Source organism: Barbus barbus, assembly GCF_936440315.1.
Source record: "Barbus barbus genome assembly, chromosome: 23".
In the NCBI taxonomy this organism is placed as follows: Eukaryota; Metazoa; Chordata; class Actinopteri; order Cypriniformes; family Cyprinidae; genus Barbus; species Barbus barbus.
Window position 1 is genome coordinate 24,177,915 of NC_136751.1, and position 20,416 is coordinate 24,198,330.

Sequence of the window (20,416 nt, forward strand, 5' to 3'; positions counted from 1 at the left end):
AGATATTTCTGCGTAAGGTCATTTCTGGAACACAATAATTTGCTTGCAATAAACAAAATAATATACAAAATAATTAACAAGTGGATGATACAGTGGAGAAAAAAATTATTTAATCCCCAGCTGATTTTGTACGTTTGGCCACTGACAAAGAAATGATCAGTCTATAATTTTAATGGTTTATTTGAACAGTGAGAGACAGAATAACAACAAAAAATTCCAGAAAAACGCATTTCAAAAAAGTTATAAATTGAATAGCTTTTTAATGAGTCAAATAAGTATTTGATCCCCTATGAATCAGCAAGATTTCTGGCTCCCAGGTGTCTTTTATACAGGTAAGGAGCTGAGATTAGGAGCACTCTCTTAAAGGGAATGCTCCTAATCTCAGTTTGTTGCCTGTATAAAAGACACCTGTCCACAGAAGCAATCAATCAATCAGATTCCAAACTCTCCACCATGGCCAAGATAAAAGAGCTGTCCAAGGATGTCAGGGACAAGATTGTAGACCTACACGAGGCTGGAATGGGCTACAAGACCATCGCCAAGCAGCTTGGTGAGAAGGTGACAACAGTTGGTGCGATTATTCGCAAATGGAAGAAGCAAAATAACTGTCAATCTTGCTCGGACTGGGCCTCCATGCAAGATCTCACCTCGTGGAGTTTCAATGATCATGAGAATGGTGAGGAATCAGCCCAGAACTACACGGGAGGATCTTGTCAATGATCTCAAGGCCACTGGGACCATAGTCACCAAGAAAACAATTGGTAACACATTACGCCGTTAAGGACTGAAATCCTGCAGCGCCCGCAAGGTCCCCCTGCTCAAGAAAGTACATGTACAGGCCCGTGTGAAGTTTGCCAATGATTCAGAGGAGAACTGGGTGAAAGTGTTGTGGTCAGATTAGACCAAAATCCAGCTCTTTGGCATCAACTCAACTCGCCTTGTTTGGAGAAGGCGGAATGCAGCAGCAGGTAAAGGAATGTTGCAGATTAGGAGAACGTTATAACTTCAGACCTAAAGGGAGTATTCTATTTGCATAAAGAAAACTTTCCTGATTAACGAACAGAGAAAGTCAGGATGTCCATTCTGGGAAAGTTCTGAGAAACATAATGTTACCAGAACATCCTGGGACCTAAAATTGTTAGCTGAGAACTGATCCGTCCCAGGGTTTTGTGTAATATGATAAATGGGACTGGGATACTACAATCCATTATACTTAATACTATAACTGTTTATTTACAGTAATGGTGTGTGTGGCAGGACAAGCACAAACTAATGATTATTTACTGAAGCAATATCACAAGTGTTTGGCGTATCCTGTGTCGTATCCTATATCAACACAGCTGGGATTCTGTCGTGGGCAAGCTATACATTTATAAAGTTCAGTATGCAAGAACTTAATATTGTGTAGCTTTAGCTTACATTTTAGACATAACATTGCCAGCTGCTCTGTCTGTTTTGTTATCAAACAAAGTAGCTGCAGAGCTGCTGCAGTGAATTGGTTGAATGAATGATTCAAATGACTCACTCATAAAGACAGTGGCTGAAATCTGAACATACTGCTACTAATTCTGCAATGTCTGTATATGGGAGAAATAGTCAAAGTAATAGGCCTACGTTAGTATGCTGTTCAGCTAACTTCACTAAATAAGCGTTTTGAACGAATCGGCTGTGTGAATGATTTAAATGACTCACTCGTAACGTATTTATTTCTTAAATGAATCAACGAATGAATGAATGATTCAGTGATTATCTCGTAAAATTATACATGTGACAAATATGACAAGTCCAAAAAAAAAATTTGAGGATCAATACACCCTCTCTGTGTAATTTTCCATTAGGCCTATAGAATCTACAGGTTAAGTAAAATCAACAGGAAAAAAACACTTTTATGGTAAGCTGTGATTGGGCTGTTAAGAGCACCTTTAATCATATTCTGGCAGAATTTTGGCATATGATCAGCATCAGGGTCATAATATGATGATGCCAGAGCGGGCTGCAGCAGGGTCATCCAGAAATGTGGGTGCCGCCCATCCTGCAGCGTGACTCAGAGTTGGTTTATTAGATTAAAAGAGGCTGAGCTCCTCATCAGTCGCCCATCATCTGCCCAGTGCTCATGGTAACAACAGGACAGAAAGAGAGAAAGAATTTTCACATGAAGATAATTGATTGATTTATTGATTGATTCATTTAAGCCTGTTTTGTTTCTGTTAATCTCTTTACACAGAACATCATGTATTATTGCACCCATAAACCTTTACAAATATATGTAGCATACCTTTACCATATTGATTTTACATGTAGCAAATAAATGCTATTTAAATATACCACAAATTTAGGTTCAAATTACATTTGAGCTTACGAAAATAGCATGCATTTTCAGGTTTCACAAGTGATTCAAGAATTTTCTTCATGCATCTGACTCTTTCTTAAATAAATAGCACTGAACTAATCAAATATTAATTACAGGAAAACTGCAAATGTAAAACATATGCTTGACTTTCATGTTACCCTGTTTTATTGTTTATTTTAATTTCTCTCTTTGTGTGCCCAATAAATATATAGTCTGACAGGATGGACTTGTGGTTTCATGTTGGAAAGATTTTTATGCTTTTAAAATATTATACTAACATCAAAGCTTTCAAATATTGAATTTTAGAAGAAAAATATCTTTACACGTAAAATAAATGCGGTACAGTGCAATGAACTGTAATTTAAACAATAAAATAGTCTACTTTCATTAACATGCTGTAAACACACACAGCAATGAAGACTGCAATACCCATGGAATTATTATATATATATAGACATTTAGTCAAGTATTGCCAACTCAGTTTCATTTTCCCAAGAGTACAGTCTTCCCCTAGTGTGTGTAACCGCTCAAACATCTGTGATTCTGTACATTTGATATTGTGTGATTCAGACACGAGCCTCATTAAAACAGATGGTGTCTCAGTTTCTTGCAAAAACTCTTTGCAGATGTTATATTGAGTATTTTTCAAGTAACATGCCCTCATTCCGTAATAAAGGAAAAGTTAATCCAAAAATGAATATTTTGTCAACTCATCCCTCATGTCAGGCCAAACGCGTATGCTGTTCTTTCCATGGAGCACAAAAGGTGATTTTATTAAAGAATCTTCACACAGATTCATTCTGAAAATAGTTTAAATATTTCCAGGACCAATATAAACAAATCCAAATAAAATACAGATGTGTATCAGTTTTGACTAAAATACATTAGCATGTATGGACATTTGAGAGGTCTGTATTCTGTTGCAGCACATTATTGTGAGGAACATAATGATAATGCTGTTGGTCAAACTTCTGAAGCAGAGATGGCTCCATTCCAGTGGAAAACACATAAAGATGAACTCCCAGTATGACTGCACTCTGGGCGTATTTTCCTGTAAAATGTAATCTCATTGGTAAAGTGCGTCCCCAGTCCAGTCAAAGTAGGTCACAGTTATTCCACTATGGCCGTAACTATTTATTTTCAGTGTTCTGCTATATGGTGATAGGCCGACCAGATCAAAGCAGACATAGTTAAAGTTTAAACTCTATCTATTGTGCATGCAAGTACATGAAGTTCAGGGACTTTAGTGGGGATTTTGTATTTGGACATCTAGTTGGAGCAACATATAATTTATGCATGAAAATTAAGGATAAGTAAAGGAATTAATTTGTTTTGCAGCGATGCCATAGAAGAACCACTTCAGTGAACGTTTCTTAAAAGAACCATTTTTTCTTAGTGTGAAGAACATTTTAACAATCCAAAGAACCTTTTTCTACTATAAAGAAAGATTTTTTTTTGTGCAATGTAAAGGTCAAGGGTTCTTCATGGAACCAGATAAATTCGGTGTCTCTCTTACTGGTGTTTTCAGTAAAAAGGGAATGTATACATTAATCTTCAAAGTGATGCCTCTGGGCCACCGTGTTAGAGGAAGCCAGAGCCATTACCATGGTTTCAGAAAACTGTCATTTCCTGTTTAACAGCAAACAGGTCGAAAGTGGTTAAAAGGGTCACAGGAAATCAACCACAAGGAAAATATCAAATTAATAATGCAGGACTGGAGTAATAATGGACATTATCTAACATAAAGCTGAAAACTACTCAAGAAAAACAAACTTGTGCAATACCTGTATTTCTTCTGCCAGAGATTTTTTGATTGTTACTTATAAGACCACATATGTTGCATATCTGGTTGTAAATGAATATTTTCTGCCAGCTGTACAGAGAAAGTGAATTGTTTAAATCTGATTCCACTTTATTTTGGGGTGAATAACTACACGATAATCTGGCTGACTTCTTGTATAAACACAGACCCTCTCTTTTCTTAGGGCTCAGAGATTGCGAAAGAATGGCTTTGGGATCGCCTGACTTTTTTTTTTTTTTTCACATCCAAACATTGGGACCCCACCCAAATTCCCGTAACCTCAAGTCCACATATGTTCCCCGAAAGTGTGGTGGGACTGAATTCTAGGTAACCTCTGGAGCAGTTATGACTCATTCCCCTGTTTTCTGTAAAGGATCTCTCACATGAACCCATGGCAGTGGAATGCATTACATCAATGCATCATCCTGAAACTAGTTCTGAGGGAGCAGCCCTCCGACAAAAGGACAAAAATGTAATTGAAAAATGTCAAATATTTAATTGACTTTAAATATAATTTAATTTTTAATTTATGTAATTTTAATTTGTTATGGGTGAGTGACTTGGACTCTATACTGTGCATCAGAGACTTATAAACATGTCTGAAAATACTACACACAGACAAAACAAACAAAACAAGAGAGAACTTATCATAAAATCATGGTAAGAATAATTACAGCTAAATATAATAATTTATATTTTTTAAGTATGATAGACTTTTTTCCTTTTACAGAAAATGTTTACATTGGTAAATATTGGCAATTTCTTTTAATTTTTGCTTCCTCAACTTTGTCCCATATCTTTGGTGTGTACTTGACAGGAAATTCAACAGTTTCTGTACTAAACTGCCTGTATGACAAGTGTCATAGCGCCCCAGTAACCGGAAGTCCGTTGTTTTAGACGCACATGTGCATGTGAATCAACGATGGGCTGTCGAGGGAGGGCGGGGCTACTGGAACAGAAATCTCGTCGATTTATGGGGGTAGAGGGGCTTTTGGGGTCCAGACTCAGCTGCTATTGATAAACCGATTATTTTAAATAATCCACATGTAGAAACCAGTGAACAAAGTAACATTATTAAGACAGCTTGCTATTTAAATAACTCGTTTATCTTTTAAATGATTCGAATAAGCGTTAGAATGAATGAAACACAAAAAATGTAAAAAAAAAAAAAAAAAAAAAAAAGTTATTTATTTTTACTAGATGAACAGTTCGTCTGAGAGGGATCTGTTTTTTATGAATTGGTTCTGATTTGTTTACGAACTAAACTGGTCGATTCTGTTGCATAAATAGTTAATTTTGAGTCCTCGCATAATGCTACAGTATGAATTAGAATATAATTCAGAATATAAACGAGTCGTGTGGAAGTATAGTTATGATAGGCTACTGTTATAATGAAATTGCCTCCGTTTTGATGGCTCTGTCGCCATTTATTGCATTTATTAAGAGACCAAAAAGGACAGAATTTAACATTCCTCCCTTTGTGAAAGTAAAAGAGCAACACGAGATTGAGTAAATAACAAAATATGCATTTTCGCGTGAACACTTTATATATTCGCATTTGCTTTGTGTACGCTGCCCCCTTAAATCCCGCCCACCGGCACTACGCCACGCCCAGGGTCTCCCCTGCTGATGAATAATCATGAGGGAAATGGGCGGAGCGTCGCATGTGATTTAGGCGTTGGGTCACATTGTCCGCCCGCCCCCCACTCCAAGTATTAATTTACATTTCTAAGGGTCCTGTCTACAACTGAACTGTTTCCAAGAGAGAAAACCCAGATTTAACAGACACACCTTCACAACAGGAGAGATGAACTGCTGCCTTTCCTCCTCCTGAGGTTCATCTGAAGTCACTTGAAGTATCGCTCAGGACTGATTTGAGGTATGTGTGTGCTTGAATGTGTTTGTTTTCAGGACGCTTTGCATCAAAAAGCGTTATTTGTCGTAGTGGAAATGAGACGCGCGTTATTGGAAACAATGTTTATGCACGCAGTCAAGTGATACATTGATTATATAGTAAATGTATCAGACAATAGATCAAACAATGAACAACAGAACAATAAAGCGCTCAAATCACGCGCTTCAGAACAATGGCAAACAAATGTCTGAAATAATGAAAGTAGGCGTGTTATGTATTGCTGTGTTCACAAGTTAAAATAATTACGTATTATTTTTGCATTCTAAAAAAAGTGCTATTTTTATTTATTTTTCAGAATAATGCATGCAGGTTGAGTAAAAAAAACTATAGAGGAGTTCAGTCAGCAATTCCAAGCACATGGGACGTGTCATGTCTTGTCTTGTCATGTCTTCCTCTCTGTAGAACAGTGTCTCTCATTTACTGTCCAAGATTTTCATTGTAAGTTTATTTTGTATAGAGGAGCTTAATAATATTTGTATATTTCTAAAAAATAATACATTTTTACTGTAAATATCATGTCCAGACAAGCACATTCTGAGAACATATTTCAGAGTGACTGTGACTAAGATCAGTTTATTAGTAGAGATGTTGCCGTATATGTTCAGTATGATCATATTGAAATGGGTTTTCTGTATTGGAGGGGATGTTGGGGGCTAGGGAGGGGTTGGTTCCGATTCCAACTACATGTGTTTGCAATTTGGAGGCTGTTTCGTCAAACGCCTTACATCTGTTTTTTGATCTTTGAACCAGTCCCCCCACTAGTGCTAGCAAGTCTAACCCCTTTCTGTTTGCGTATCTCTTTATCTGTTTCTTTCTCACACACGCATTATCATTCTGTGTGTGGTTTCCGTTGTGTATAACCATGACGGCGACACATAGAAAGTGAGATCGAGAGAAAGACACAGTCTTGACTTCAGACTTCCCGTATATAATGATGCTTGTCCCTTGAGGACGGGTAGGACAGTGGAGTTGAGTGATTTAGAGTTTCTCTGGGTAGTCACACGGTGTCCTCAACCTTACAAAACAGCATTTTAGGTCATTAGTTGGTTACATTAGGTTGTTGTGTTAACATCCTTTCCTAACCGTTCTAACTAGTACTTTCATATCAGTTCGTACTTGAGGGTCAGCCTAGGGTACATTCTGCTTCCTTATTCTGACCTTTCTCAATAGATTTCCTTTGAGATATAGAGAATTAAACTGTGGATGTACTTTGACGTGGTTATTAAAGCAAAAAGAGTTGACTAATAAAATACAGTCTCTAAAATAATTTTATTATCAATGCATTTAAATCTGAATACATTTTCTTATTTAATTTCTTGGTAAACTGGGAATGTCATTTTGCTATCGTTTAAGCTATCTGGACACTGTGAGTCAGCAGCATGCTTGGGTCTAGACTGGATTTTGTCTACACTGCATATTGAGTGCATGCTGGCATGCATTTATATGCCGCATATTGATTAACCTAATGAACATGTTGCTCTAGAGGAACTTCTTTCTCTTGTGGGACAGTGCCGCTTCTGTACCCTTGATACGCATTGATATGGCTCTTTGTTTTGGTCCGTATGTTCACGTGTGTGTGTCTCAGTGCTTCTCAATGTGCTTTGTTCTGTTACAGCAGAGCTGTTCTTTGACAGCTCTCTTTGTTTCCTGCTTGTCTGCTCATTTATAACTCACACTTTCTCATGTATCTCATATACATATTATAAATTATGATAATACATAATTTTAATATGACTGCATATGTCGCACAAAGGATTCTGAGCTATATCTGCTCATTAAAGCGTGATACAATATTCATGTAGGATTTGAAATCAAAAAGCGCGGATTGCATGTTTATGTTCTTTGTTTCTCGTTTCCATGGATTTCCGCGGTGACGTTGACACCCAGGGGCTGGATTTGGAGCTGTTATGCTAAACGGCTTGCGTTGATGTTTGAAGAATGGGTCGATGTTGAGATTTTTTGTTTGGTTGATAGTTTAAGACGGGAAATGGTAGAACAGATAGTTTGCATATTCATTATTTTGTCAGATAGATGTGCATACTGTGTTTTTGTTGGGGTATAAACAAAGAGTTTTGCCCCGAACCTGTTATTAATGTCTCAAGTGTCTTTGGCATAATGTTAGGTGAGAGGCAGAAGAGAATGGAGAAGTGAGATAATTTGCAGTTACACATGTGTCAAGCCAGATAATGGTTTGATTTTAATGAACACATGCATAGAATATTTTGTGCATTTTGAGTAAGAGAAATCATCAGTGGGCAAATAAATCTGGGCTAGGATGGGATTCATTTAGCTTAATGTTTAACAGAATCATAGTTGCATCATTGAATTAAAATGGTTTTAATTTCAGATTTGAATTATGATGTAGGAAATTGCATGTTGTTTTCTTTTTGTTGTCTTGTGGTTATAATTTGTGTAATTTATGCCGTCATAAAAGATTGTGTCTAATCTGTAGCATTTGCATGTTTGCCCATGAGTTTAGGTGTATGTTTGTGTGAATTATAGATCTGTAGTGTAATCCAGACACGGACAGCTGTCTGTAAATCCTTAAATCGGATCTGACCAATAGCTGCTTGGCATTCTGTTGCTGACATTGATTCTCTCCCCTTTAAATCAAACAAAGAAACATGACAATCAGATACCTCTTCTTCTCTCTCGCCCACATCATCTCTCTCGGTCCAAGAAAGCTCATAGGGCACAGGGAAGGCTGAACTAATGGATGCTCAGTCTGATTCATGACCACAAGATAAATCTTAGATCTAAACCAGGATGTCACAAACTCGAATGAAACATTCTGTCCTGAGGAACATTTCATATTGTCCTAATAAAAGTCCAAAGTGCTTGAGGAGTGATGTGCTATTGTAAATATAACTAGATATTTTGTTTTGTGAAGAAATGTTGCTAGGGAATAATGATACTAAGGTGTTTTAGGTAGTGGTAGGGTGTTCTAGGTGGTTGCTAAGGTTGTTGCAATTTACTAGGGTGTTCTAGGTGGTTGCAACTTGCTAGGATGTTCTAAGTGGTTGCTAGAAAGTTTTACATGATTGTTACAATGTTCTAGTTGTTTGCTAGGGTGTTCTGTCTAGGGTCCTAGAGAGTTGCTAGGGTGTTATAGGTGGTTGTAAATTGCAAGGATGTTCTAAGTGGTTACTAGAATGTTCTAAATGGTTGCTAGGGTTTTCTAAGTTGTTCTAGTTGCAACAATGTTCTAGGTGGTTGTAAATTCCAAGAATGTACTAGGCATTTAATAGAATGTACTAAACAACTGCTATATGTTCTACGTTTTATGTTCTAAACAACTGCTGTTCTAGGGTTTAACTAGAATGTTCTAAACAACTGTGAGGTTGTTCTAGGTTTTTAGTAGAATGTTCTAAACAACTGCTAGGATGTTCTAGGTGGTTGCAATTTTTTATGCTGTTGTAGGTGGTTGCAACAATTTTTTTTAAATGGTTGCTAGGGTGTTTTAGGTGGTTGCTAGGTGGTTACTTACACCTGTTTTATGAACTGTCATGCAACAATTGTTGGTCTGATTGCTGTTCCGCAAGCGGCATGATTTGAGGTATCATTAATGTCCATAGCACCAATGGTGCAGAAGTTGAATAGCTAGGGTTACATGTTTGTTTTAGGCTATATCTCTAACCTAGTGTGATCAATATAGCGGTACTTCCCTTGTTTGAGCAACAGTAATAGTGATACTTCCCTTGGCAAGTAACACTAGTAACAAACTGCTGTCTGTTTTTTAGCAGACACACAAATGCCATGCAGACACCTTTATTTTTATTTTATTTTTGTCAGTCAGGTTAAATGCATCTGTCTGTGCAGGCAGACAGCACTAGGTCAGCAGTCTCTTTGTTGGCTTATTCTCTTCATCATGAAAGCAGCAGTTGGCTTTTGGTTGTGTCGCCCCTGCGAGAGGAGTATTGCAGTTTTTAGACTGTCCTGTATATACGTCCTCTGTATTAAATTGCTTAAAATGGTGGATTGTGAGTTTTTATGACTTTTTGTCACATTAAGTTATAGTAAAATGGAATAGGATAGCAGATGATGAGGGAATGAGATCTAGTTATGACGAAAGATAGGTTCGAAGTCATGTTGTCCACATGGGCACCATGGATCAATGTGTCAATCTAGTGTGGTTTTTTCATTACTTGAAATCATTAGTTAGTAATCCTACACGTTGCATCCTTATACATGCGTTCAACACATCACCAAACATACATTAGCACCTCTCACATGCCCCTTTAACGTAAGCCCTGACCCAGCAGGTGCTGGCCACAGCTGAGCAGAATCAATGGCCCCTCTGTTCCGCCCTCTTTGTTCTATAGCGCACAGTTGCTGGATCTCTCATATACATACTCACACACACCTGACCCGTTCTGGACAGTTGCTGCACCCCTGATCACATCCCCATATGGACAGGGGGTTTAACAGTGACCTGAGCATGAAGATGCTTGTTTAGGTTTAGCTTAAACCGTTTGATTTAAAGGGATAGCTCACCCAAAAATCACAATTGTCATCATTTACCCATCATTATCAGCCTCATGTCATTCCAAATGTGTGTGGATTTATTCTGCAGAACACAACAGAAGGTATTTTTAAACTATATATTCTGTCACTGTTTATTTTGAAGTTATGATCATACTACAGTGGTTTTTTCGTAGTCAGCTGCTATCCAAATATAAATGACAATGTGCAGTCAAATATTTACAGAAATATTGATAATTGTTATTTATTAATGGAATATTGAAATGTTTGTAATAAATAATATTCACTCATTTACTGTACATCATAGGGGGAAAAGCCACTCACAATTTCCATTTCATGCCAGCTTTGAATGAATGATAAAGTGTTTCAGCTTTGTATTTTAGAGCAAGTGTACAATGCTGAGTCCATTTGTAGTTTGATTAATGTGTATACCCCCTATATTTGATTAAGTATTGCTTTAATCTGACTGACATCAATCTTTTAGATGCATGTAGACTTCATAGATGTCTGTATGCCATACATCTATTTAAAACATTTTAAGTTGATGTCATATTCACTGTGTCTATTAGAAAGCATTTGCAGGTTCATCACATTCCAGTGTTGTTACAGCGTGGTGTTGCATTCACTGAATAATCTCTATTCATGCAGTATCTCTTTATTGGAGCTTCCTTTCCGTAAGCCTCTCTAACAACACACACATACACAAAGCCAACGCAATCTACAGTTGATAATGCCAGCACTGTACATTCAGTTCATTGCAGTCTTTTTTTTTACCCTCACTTATGACTGTCGCAAGGTTTTATACTCATTTGGTGTTTGGTCACAGCTAAATCAAGTGAAGACTTGAAGCAGCAAGAGCAGAAAGCGTTTCAGGTGAATAAAAAAAAAAAGACTTCTGGGGGTTGTGGGCGAGGGTAACAGGAAGTCGGTTTTTCCTTTACAGTTCGCACTAATCCCCCACAGAATTGAGAAGAGGCACAAATGAGTGTGTTTAGCAGTGTGACGAATGTTTGAACACGGATATGTTGAGATCGTGTGATCTCTAGCATCTAGTACGTTGTGACCCACATAACCAATTGAGAAAGTTAGTAAAGAGAGTGAGTATATAAATTTAGGTTATGCACTAGTTGTTTTCTTGTACATATAGCATACATGATAGATTTGTATTTGTTGGTAATTTGGTACAGTGCAATAAGACAGTACCAGATCACATATTCCGAAAAGTGTTTACCCATGAATAGCAGCTAAATGTGCAATTGGTGAAGACTTTTATTTGCCTCAGTGGTGTTACACTGTCAGACGGTGTCTCCTTTTAGTCATTTTGTAAACTTTTTTTTTTACATTTACATCTTTAAGGCCTTTAAACACGTGAAATCGGAAGAAATTAATCTTGAAAGTAACAAATCATGACAAAGTTGGGAGGAGGGCAAAAACTCAAGTTAACATGGAAAAGAAAAAGCTTTGTTTGCTTATTTTGTTGTGTTGTTTTTGACACCTTATTTTGTCACGGTCAGAGAGAGTGTAAACATGGTCATGGAAAGCTAAATTACGACACTTTTTTTGGTTCAAAAACCATTGACTATCATTATTAGCTAACATGGAGAACAATGAAATGATTAAAGAAAATGCATAATATGACTGCCTTCCGGAGAAAAGACCTGGAGACTTCCATTTGTACCTGTGTACTTGCACACATAAATAAGTGTTTCCTTTTCCCAGTGGGCAGCAGTGGCCTGACATCTCATCACATGACCTAATTCTCTTGTGGGTTACTTAAGGTCAGGCCTTGAAATGCTTGAGGTCTTGCCTTTACTCAGACCAGGAAATTAAAATAATTCCAGACTAGATCTTTCATCCAGATCCAAAATGTGATGATTTGCCATATTGTACGTCAACAACGTTTCAGTAATCGGTCCTATTGATTTATTGACAAAGTGTTTTGTTTTTGACATCCATAGCCACCAGAGAGCCGCACAAAGAAATGTTATTTTTATTTTTAGTTCAGCATGAGAATGCTTCAGTCCAGATGCATTGCTCTTTATTAGTGTATATCAGAGCTCTTCTCCACAGCAGCAGATAGCTACATAACCCCCACAGCAATGCCCAGGTGCATCCACAGATGGCATGAGTGTTGGTGTTTTGTCTCAGCATTGGCATATGGACTGAATCAGTTTTTGTTGTGATTTTGTAGGTTGACTGTTGTGTAATGGGGTTGTGCATTATACAAGTGACTGTTTAGTGAAGTGTAGCAGTTTAGGCTTCAATCCTTTTGCTGTGGAGTCCAGTTATTGTTTGCTTCATCTAATAAGATGAAGTGTCTAACATCTGACCCTTCAAGAGGAGCCCATAAATGTTTCTTTCTTTCTCTTTCTCTCCTTTGTGCTGTGGGAAACCCCTTAGTTTGAGTTTCAACATTTTCCATTGGCCCAGCTAAGGAAATGGATGGGATTCAACTTAAAAAGCAGTGTAGGATGTGTGACTGTTTTTGCTATCGTCTTCAAACCTGACCAAACCTTTGTGTTTGTGCATATATTCACTAATTAAGTTATAGTATCTGTCTTTATTAGTGAATCATTTTGAATGTTTAAAGCATCTATTACATAGAAAATAACTATGACCGGTATTTCAATTAACACAAGAGATTTGTAATTGTTTCAATAAACAATAAGAATTAAAATGATTAACAATCACTTTTGTTAATTGTAATAAAGCTGACATAATGTAAATAGATGAAAACTTAAATGTACGAAAAAACTAAATAAAAAAAATTAAGAAAAATGTACATATACAAAAGCGCATAACTGTCACTAAAACTTGTGCTAAAAGTTAATTTCAAATATTAATAAATACTGTAATATATGAATGATACCAAAATAACACATGCCTCAGTTTGTAAAAACAAGCAAAATTGTATTTACTGTATTTATTGCTCCATAGACTTTAACATTGTAAGTGATATTTATTCTGGACTGTTCATTTAAAGGATTACAGATCTCTAGCTGGTTAGTGGTAGCCTGATTCATTCCTATCAAGGGAAGACAGGCGGTTCATGAGAAAATGAGGGGTAGAAATGAATTGTCTGGAGGACTGTTGATACGAATTGATACCTCTGTGGTCTGTAATGAGTGTCGGATGGGACGTGGAGTGGGGGATGGTCCGGGAAGCCTTGATTTATGCCAGAAATGAGGTTTAGTTGTGTTTAGAAAAGTGCGTGAGGAATTTCTTGTGTGAGTGTTAGGTTAGAAATGAATAGGTGACAGCGCTACAGTGCCAGTGAAAGGGATTTTGGGATTGGGGAGGGGCTAATATACCCTCCTGCTGAGTGTAAACGGTGCCCAATAAGGGTCAGATGGTGCAATAGACTGCCAGCTGCTCCCTTCCTCCCTGCATGTCTCTTTCTCTAATGAGAGCGGAACAAAGAAGTGGCATCCTTTCCACCTCCTCCATCTCTCTGTGTGTGTCCCAGTGCTCGAGTCTCCCAAATAGCTTATTTTTCATCTCCAAAATGTGACCAAAATGGCAAGGGATTTTTTTTGAGTTTGTCTGTTTCCTGTTATTGCCGCCCCATGTCTTCATCCAAGGTCTGTGTGTGTAGGCACTGGAGAGATGACTGGAAAAGGAAGCTAAGGGTGATTGATTAAGGTGCAACCGCCCTCTGATCTGTCCTTGTTGTAGGCTGTAAAATCACAAAACCAAATGCATACTTGGCCATATTATTGAAAGTATTGCAACAATCTATACTGAAATCCCCTATCATGCTCACATTTCAAGCTTGTGATTTTTGGATGCCGTGTTTAAAACAACCACATGACTCTTAGCAAATCTGCACAAAGAATGATCCAAGTATGTAAACATACTGACATCATCATAATAACCGCTGTGTGATCATTTACAGTAATGGTTAGTGTTCAAAAGGAAGTGTGGGTGATTTTCCTTTATGCAGTTCTCTAGCTTTTTATTGTGGAAGTGTGTAGGCATGTGAGTTTGTGCAATTTTAATGCATATGTGTGTGTGTAGGAGAAGGTTAATAAGGGTCACCAAAGTCATTATTTGTTCCACCTTTCCAGTGAACTCTTCTTTAGTGCTTTATTGTCATAATTATCAGTTTCTAGAATACCAGGAAATGCCGTTTCCAAATGATTTCTAAAAACAGTTTTTTTCAGTGTCACATGATCCTTCAGAAAATATTTTAATATGCTAATTTGGTGGTCAAGAAACATTTCTTATCATCAATATTGAAAACCGTTGTGCCGTTGTAAAAAATATTGTTCCTATGAATTGAATGTAAAAAAACAAAAAACATTTATTTGAAATGGAAATCTTTTGTAGCATTATAAAAGTCTTTTACGGTCACATCTGATCCATGCTGGATACAATATTTAAAAAAAAAAAAAATCTCATATCGGAGTGGTATTATTTGGAATGATATTAAGTGCACAAGGTTTAACACACACTACCATTTAATTGTTAGGTCTTTTAGTGTTTGGGAATAATATTATCAAATAGGCATCATTGTTGTTTTTGCATCTTAGTACCAATGAATGGTCTTTTTGGATCAGAGAGGAAGTTTTAGTTTCGAAAGTTACTGCATGTTTTGATGTTGCAATGCAAACTGTTGCAGAATATCAAGGAAATTTATTTTATCATGCTATGCCACACATATTGCCTAATTTTAAAGACTTACCATGTAGATTCAAGCGATTTAACTTGATCTAACCATCTATTTCTTGATCTAACTTTAATTTTAAAGGGAGCATGGACAAAAGCACTGTAGCTTTTAAACATTAATGCAAATCTGGCTGATATGCATGATCGCCCATATGTATTGTGATGTTAAATGAAAGCTGTCCCCTCCATTTGCTGTGTGCTGGAATAAGTTTCAAGACTGAGGACTGGCAAACAGATGCCTGCCGAACACCTCTAGTCCTACTTAATGACTGACTAGACGGTTTACAAGCATTCTTTTAGTAATTGCATTCACAAACATAGAAACGCATGTAGATATATGGTGTGATGCATCATTATCAATGCACAATCGGTATGAAAGTATATCGAAATTACTGAAGTGTTAATGCTCAGCCACGGACACACCCGTGCGCTTAGTATTGTGGTGGTCGCCATAGAGACGTCTTTGCCCTGCACAGGGTTGAAGAGTGCAGCTCTGTAATTAAAAGCTGGATGTGGGCCTTTTATTAAACACACTTGTCCTGCAGGGCTCCCTTTACAGAAACTTAGGCGTATAAGCAGTGCACAATAAATGCAGAAATTGTTGGTGATACTGTGGCGTGAAGTTTGCAGTTTACACTATAGTGTTTGTTTGAGCATTATTTACAGAAATGGTCAGTTATGTGCCTGTTAAAGTGTTCATGCAAAAAGGAAAAATCTGTAATTATTTACTCAGTCTCATGTTGTTCCAAATCTGTATGACAGACTTTCTGCAGAAAACAAAAGTAAAACATTATTTTGAAACCTGTTTTGCAATTACAGTGAATAAGGGACGAAGTTTTGAAAAGCACTGTAAAAGTGCCATAAAAGTGATGTATATGTCTGTGAGAAAGAAACCGAACGAGAGTCTTTATTCACTGATAAGCTTATCAGTAACCACTTTGTGAAGATCGCTGATAGGAGTCAGCACATTAAAATAGAGAACTGAATCAGTCTGAATTGGGAACTAATCAGTCAGGCCGATTTAGTGGACTCAAATGATTAGGAAGAACGATTTGTTCCTTAATTAGATATCATGATCATGAGTTCTCTCAAAAAAGGAAAACTTCAACAGATTTTCAGTGAATAACAAAATACATTTTGGGTTTATTCTTCATATTAAACTGACTTTTGAAAACTGGAAATATACAGTTGAAGTGAAGTTTACCTTCACCTTGCAGAATCTGCAAAATGTTAATTATTTTACCAAAATAAGAGGGATCATACAAAATACACCTGACCTAACCTGAATAAGATATTTCACATAAAAGATGTTTACATACAGTCCACAAGAGAACATAGTTGAATTTATAAAAATGAGCCCGTTCAAAAGTTTACATCCACTTGATTCTTAATACTGTTTTTTTTGTTTGTTTTTTTTAGTGATAGTTGTTCACGAGTCCCTTGTTTGTCCTGAACTGTTAAACAGAATGAAGATGTGTACATTTTTCTTATACTTTGTCTAAATATCATATTTTTTCATTTAGTATTTCCTTCCAGAAGCTACAAAAGATTGTTGCATGTTTTCCAGAAGACAAAATATAAGTTAAATTTACCCTGATCTTCAAATTCAAAAAGTTTTCACCCCCCGGCTCTTAATGCATGTTTTTTCCTTCTGGAGCATCAGTGAGGGTTTGAACCTTCTGTAATAGTTGCATATTATGAGTCCCTCAGTTGTCCTCAGTGTGAAAAGATGGATCTCAAAATCATACGGTCATTGTTGGAAAGGGTTGAAATACACAAAGCATTTGTGGAACCTGAAGGATTTTTCTGAAGAACAGCAGGCAGTTTAACTGTTCAGGACAAACAAGGGACTCATGAGCAACTATCACTAAACAAAAAAACACAGCTGTGTGGATCATTCAGGTAACAACACAGTATTAAGAATCAAGTCAAGTGGATGTAAACATTTGAACAGGGTCATTTTTCATCAATTCAATTTTCTCTTGTGGACTAAACATCTTTTATGTGAAATATCTTATTCAGGTCAGTACTAAATAAACAATAACATGCATTTTGTATGATCCCTCTTATTTTGGTAAAATAATTAACATTTTGCAGATTCTGCAAGGTGTATGTAAACTTTTGTCTTCAACTGTAGTGCATTAGTCATATGGACTTTTATAATAATTTAATGATGGTTTTTGTCATTTTGGAGATTTACAGTTATATTATATTGAAAAGAGTCTCCAGAAAGACCACAACAAAAAGAAAGTCATACAGGTTTGGAAGAACATGAGGGTGAATAAGTATTCATTTTTGAAAATGAACATTTGTCATCGCTTGTTGTTCCAAACCTGTATGACTTTCTTTCTTCTGAAGATATTGGTAATGTTGGTAACCAGTTGCTGGTAGCTATTGACTTCCATAGTGTTTTTTTCCCACTCAGTTAATGGGGACCAGCATCTGTAACAGTTAACAGCATTCTTCAAAACATCTTATTTTGTGTGTAACAGAAGAAAGAACCTCACAGGTCTGGAACAACTTGAGTGAGTAAATGAGGACAGAAGTTTAATTTTTAAGTGAACTGGCCCTTTAACTAGATAAGATCAATGTACCTTGTTGACTTGAGAAATGTGACTTCTTGTTCTTTAGACTTTGTGAAACTTTAACGTTTCAACACATTGCCATGTCAACAGGAACTACTCTTCCGTTGAATCTAGAAGGGAAGTTTGAGTGCAGATAAAAACATGAAACAGCGGCCTTTGACGCACAGCATTAGAATAATAGCACCACCATCCACTTTCACCAAGGTGCTCTTCCTGAGTGCATAATGAAATTACTGGTTATAAGTAATACTGATATACCATATGCATGTAGAAAACATATCAGAATGGAAAATACTAAAGTTATTGCAATAAACGTTCGTTGCAACTCATTTACATGTATTAAGCAGTGACCACTGTTAAACAGGCTGTCCACAAACACATGGCCAATGAAGAGTTTGGGTTTTGTCCTTGAAGAAGTGCTACACACTTCAAGCAGTGACATAAATTACCCTTGAGGCATTAGGAGGATATGTTTGGAATGCCCTCATGTTATTCTTTAAAATTAAATTACATCATGACAAGAATTTCCATCACACATTGTTGTTGATCATGACCTCTAGTGGTCAGTAGATGAGCTGCAGCTTGCAAAGTGTAGTGTCACGTGGCACGTCTTTTACTCCGTAATAAACCACAGTATTGGTATTGTAATTCTTTCATGGTTTGATATAAATGCAGCATGTGACCTTTCATATTAATGGTTTAGCTTGTGACCTGAAAACCTGCATCTTTACTCTAAATCAATCAATTCTAAATCAGTTTTGAATGTTATAAGATTATGAAAATGATACGCACATTAACGTGTTAGAAAATAACACCCAAATTTATGATCACCCTGAAATATTGAATTCATTCCTCTAGCCCCATCACGTTCAATGTTTTCTTTCAAAGTTTATCCTATATATGGAAGCAGACCTGTGTGAATTCTTAGGGTGGGAATGTTTTTGTCATTTTATTGATGTGTATTTGTGGACACACTCTTTGATGTTTATGTCTCAAATGATAAAAGATTAAGCGGGCTGTTTGAGAGCTGTTCTGCCAGGGGTGGGCGGGTGGGCTGTTAGGTAATAAACCATCAGGCGGAGTCAAAAGAGCTGTTTATAGAGCACAGCACTCCGTCAGAGATACAGAGCTGCAGTTTCATCTAGCTGTGGGAAGTTGTGCTTCATATCCCGAGATTTTTAATAACACTCAAACGCAGTGATGACTACCATGTTCAGATACCCCGTGTTTCCAGTTCTTCCAGGTGAGATGTGGGGGTAATATTTAGGGGAAATAACATGGAAATGTAGTTTTATGCAAAGCAGAGTAGCACTTATTATAATATATTATGTTTAATTATTAGTAATTATTAGAATAGTAAAAAAAAAATACTCTGACCTATATGTAGTTAATGTATGATGGTTTTTGCTTGTAATTTCACGTTGTCGGGTTGTGTGTCACACTTTTATGAAGTGATGTGATCATGTTTATTCAGATATAGTTTATCAGCCTTTTAACTGATATGGAGCTATGTGCTGAAAGATGCATGCTTGTTTGTTAGTGTAAAAATAATGACTAGTATCCGGCTATAAACAAATAACCATGTGAGATAACAGTCACATGGGTTCATCATTCATCGTGTTTAATGATATCAGAATAAGTGATAAGATAAACCAGTGAAAGTGAGCTTTATTTATTCTCTGATATGACCGTTTCAGTGAAACTAAAAGAATGGATTTCCTGTATATATCCCTTCTTTGTTATTATAAGAAAGAAATGGTTTTACCTGGAGAGCAGTCTCCCCTGATAATATATGCACATGTTATACAATAGTCTGTTATTTTGTCTCTTGTTTTTGACCCTAGGATTTGGGCTAGCTTGTTATTTTATTTTTATTTTATATTAATTTTTATTTTTGACATTAAAATGCAAATATGGTTTATGCTTTTAAAACTCTAAATTTGTCTAATATCTGTCAAAATGTTTTTGTGGAGTGTGTCTAATTGTGTTAGTTGCACGTTTCTATGTCAGTAAACACTGTGTTGATCTGAATGATGTTGTGATGCATCTTATGTTTTTGTCAAGACTGTTGTCTGTGCGTATATTATTGATGTCTGAATTGAGTTTATAAATTGGTATTTTAAAATTGGTTCAGTTGTTTTTGCTTCATTCATCAGATTAGTTGCTGTTTTTTTTTAATAAAAGGAAATATTAAAAACATTTTAATGTAACTGCTAAGATAAATGTAGCACATTTTGTTTAGGTTGTAACAGATGTTAAAATTGATGTATTTATGTCTTTTTCTCAGGTCTGGACCAGACGGATATACCAGAGGGACTGTCCCGTGCGCGGAGCATTATGGCAGAGCCAGACTATATGGACGGTGATTGCGATGAACTCGTTAAGCCCAAGAAACTCCTCAACCCAGTGAAGTCCTCCAGAAATCACCAGGACCTTCACAGAGAGCTCCTCATGAACCAGAAAAGGTGATGCACATACAGCCTACATCAGTTCTGTACCTCTTTCACTCAGAATTTACTGTTTCTTTTTTTTTTGGCACATTTTTTGAACATGTAACCTGTATGTATATAAGGAAAATTAATCCAATTTTACATTGGAGTTAATTTTGGTTTTAT

At 36.6% G+C, this 20,416-nt stretch overlaps 1 protein-coding gene across 4 annotated transcripts in view; it reads left to right on the forward strand.

The window, feature by feature from the left end:
* Positions 1 to 20,416, forward strand: part of LOC306842706 (protein FAM107B-like) — a 34,737-nt gene that overhangs the window by 8,729 nt on the left and 5,592 nt on the right. For 2 of the 4 annotated variants that reach the window (XM_079373720.1, XM_079373723.1), the window contains exon 3: positions 20,089 to 20,266. In XM_079373720.1, the coding sequence (XP_079229846.1) occupies positions 20,089 to 20,266 (178 nt within the window). Of the gene's footprint in view, positions 1 to 5,805; positions 6,031 to 18,924; positions 19,045 to 20,088; positions 20,267 to 20,416 lie in introns of those variants that run through there. The other 2 variants (XM_079373722.1, XM_079373721.1) reach the window with 2 other exon arrangements.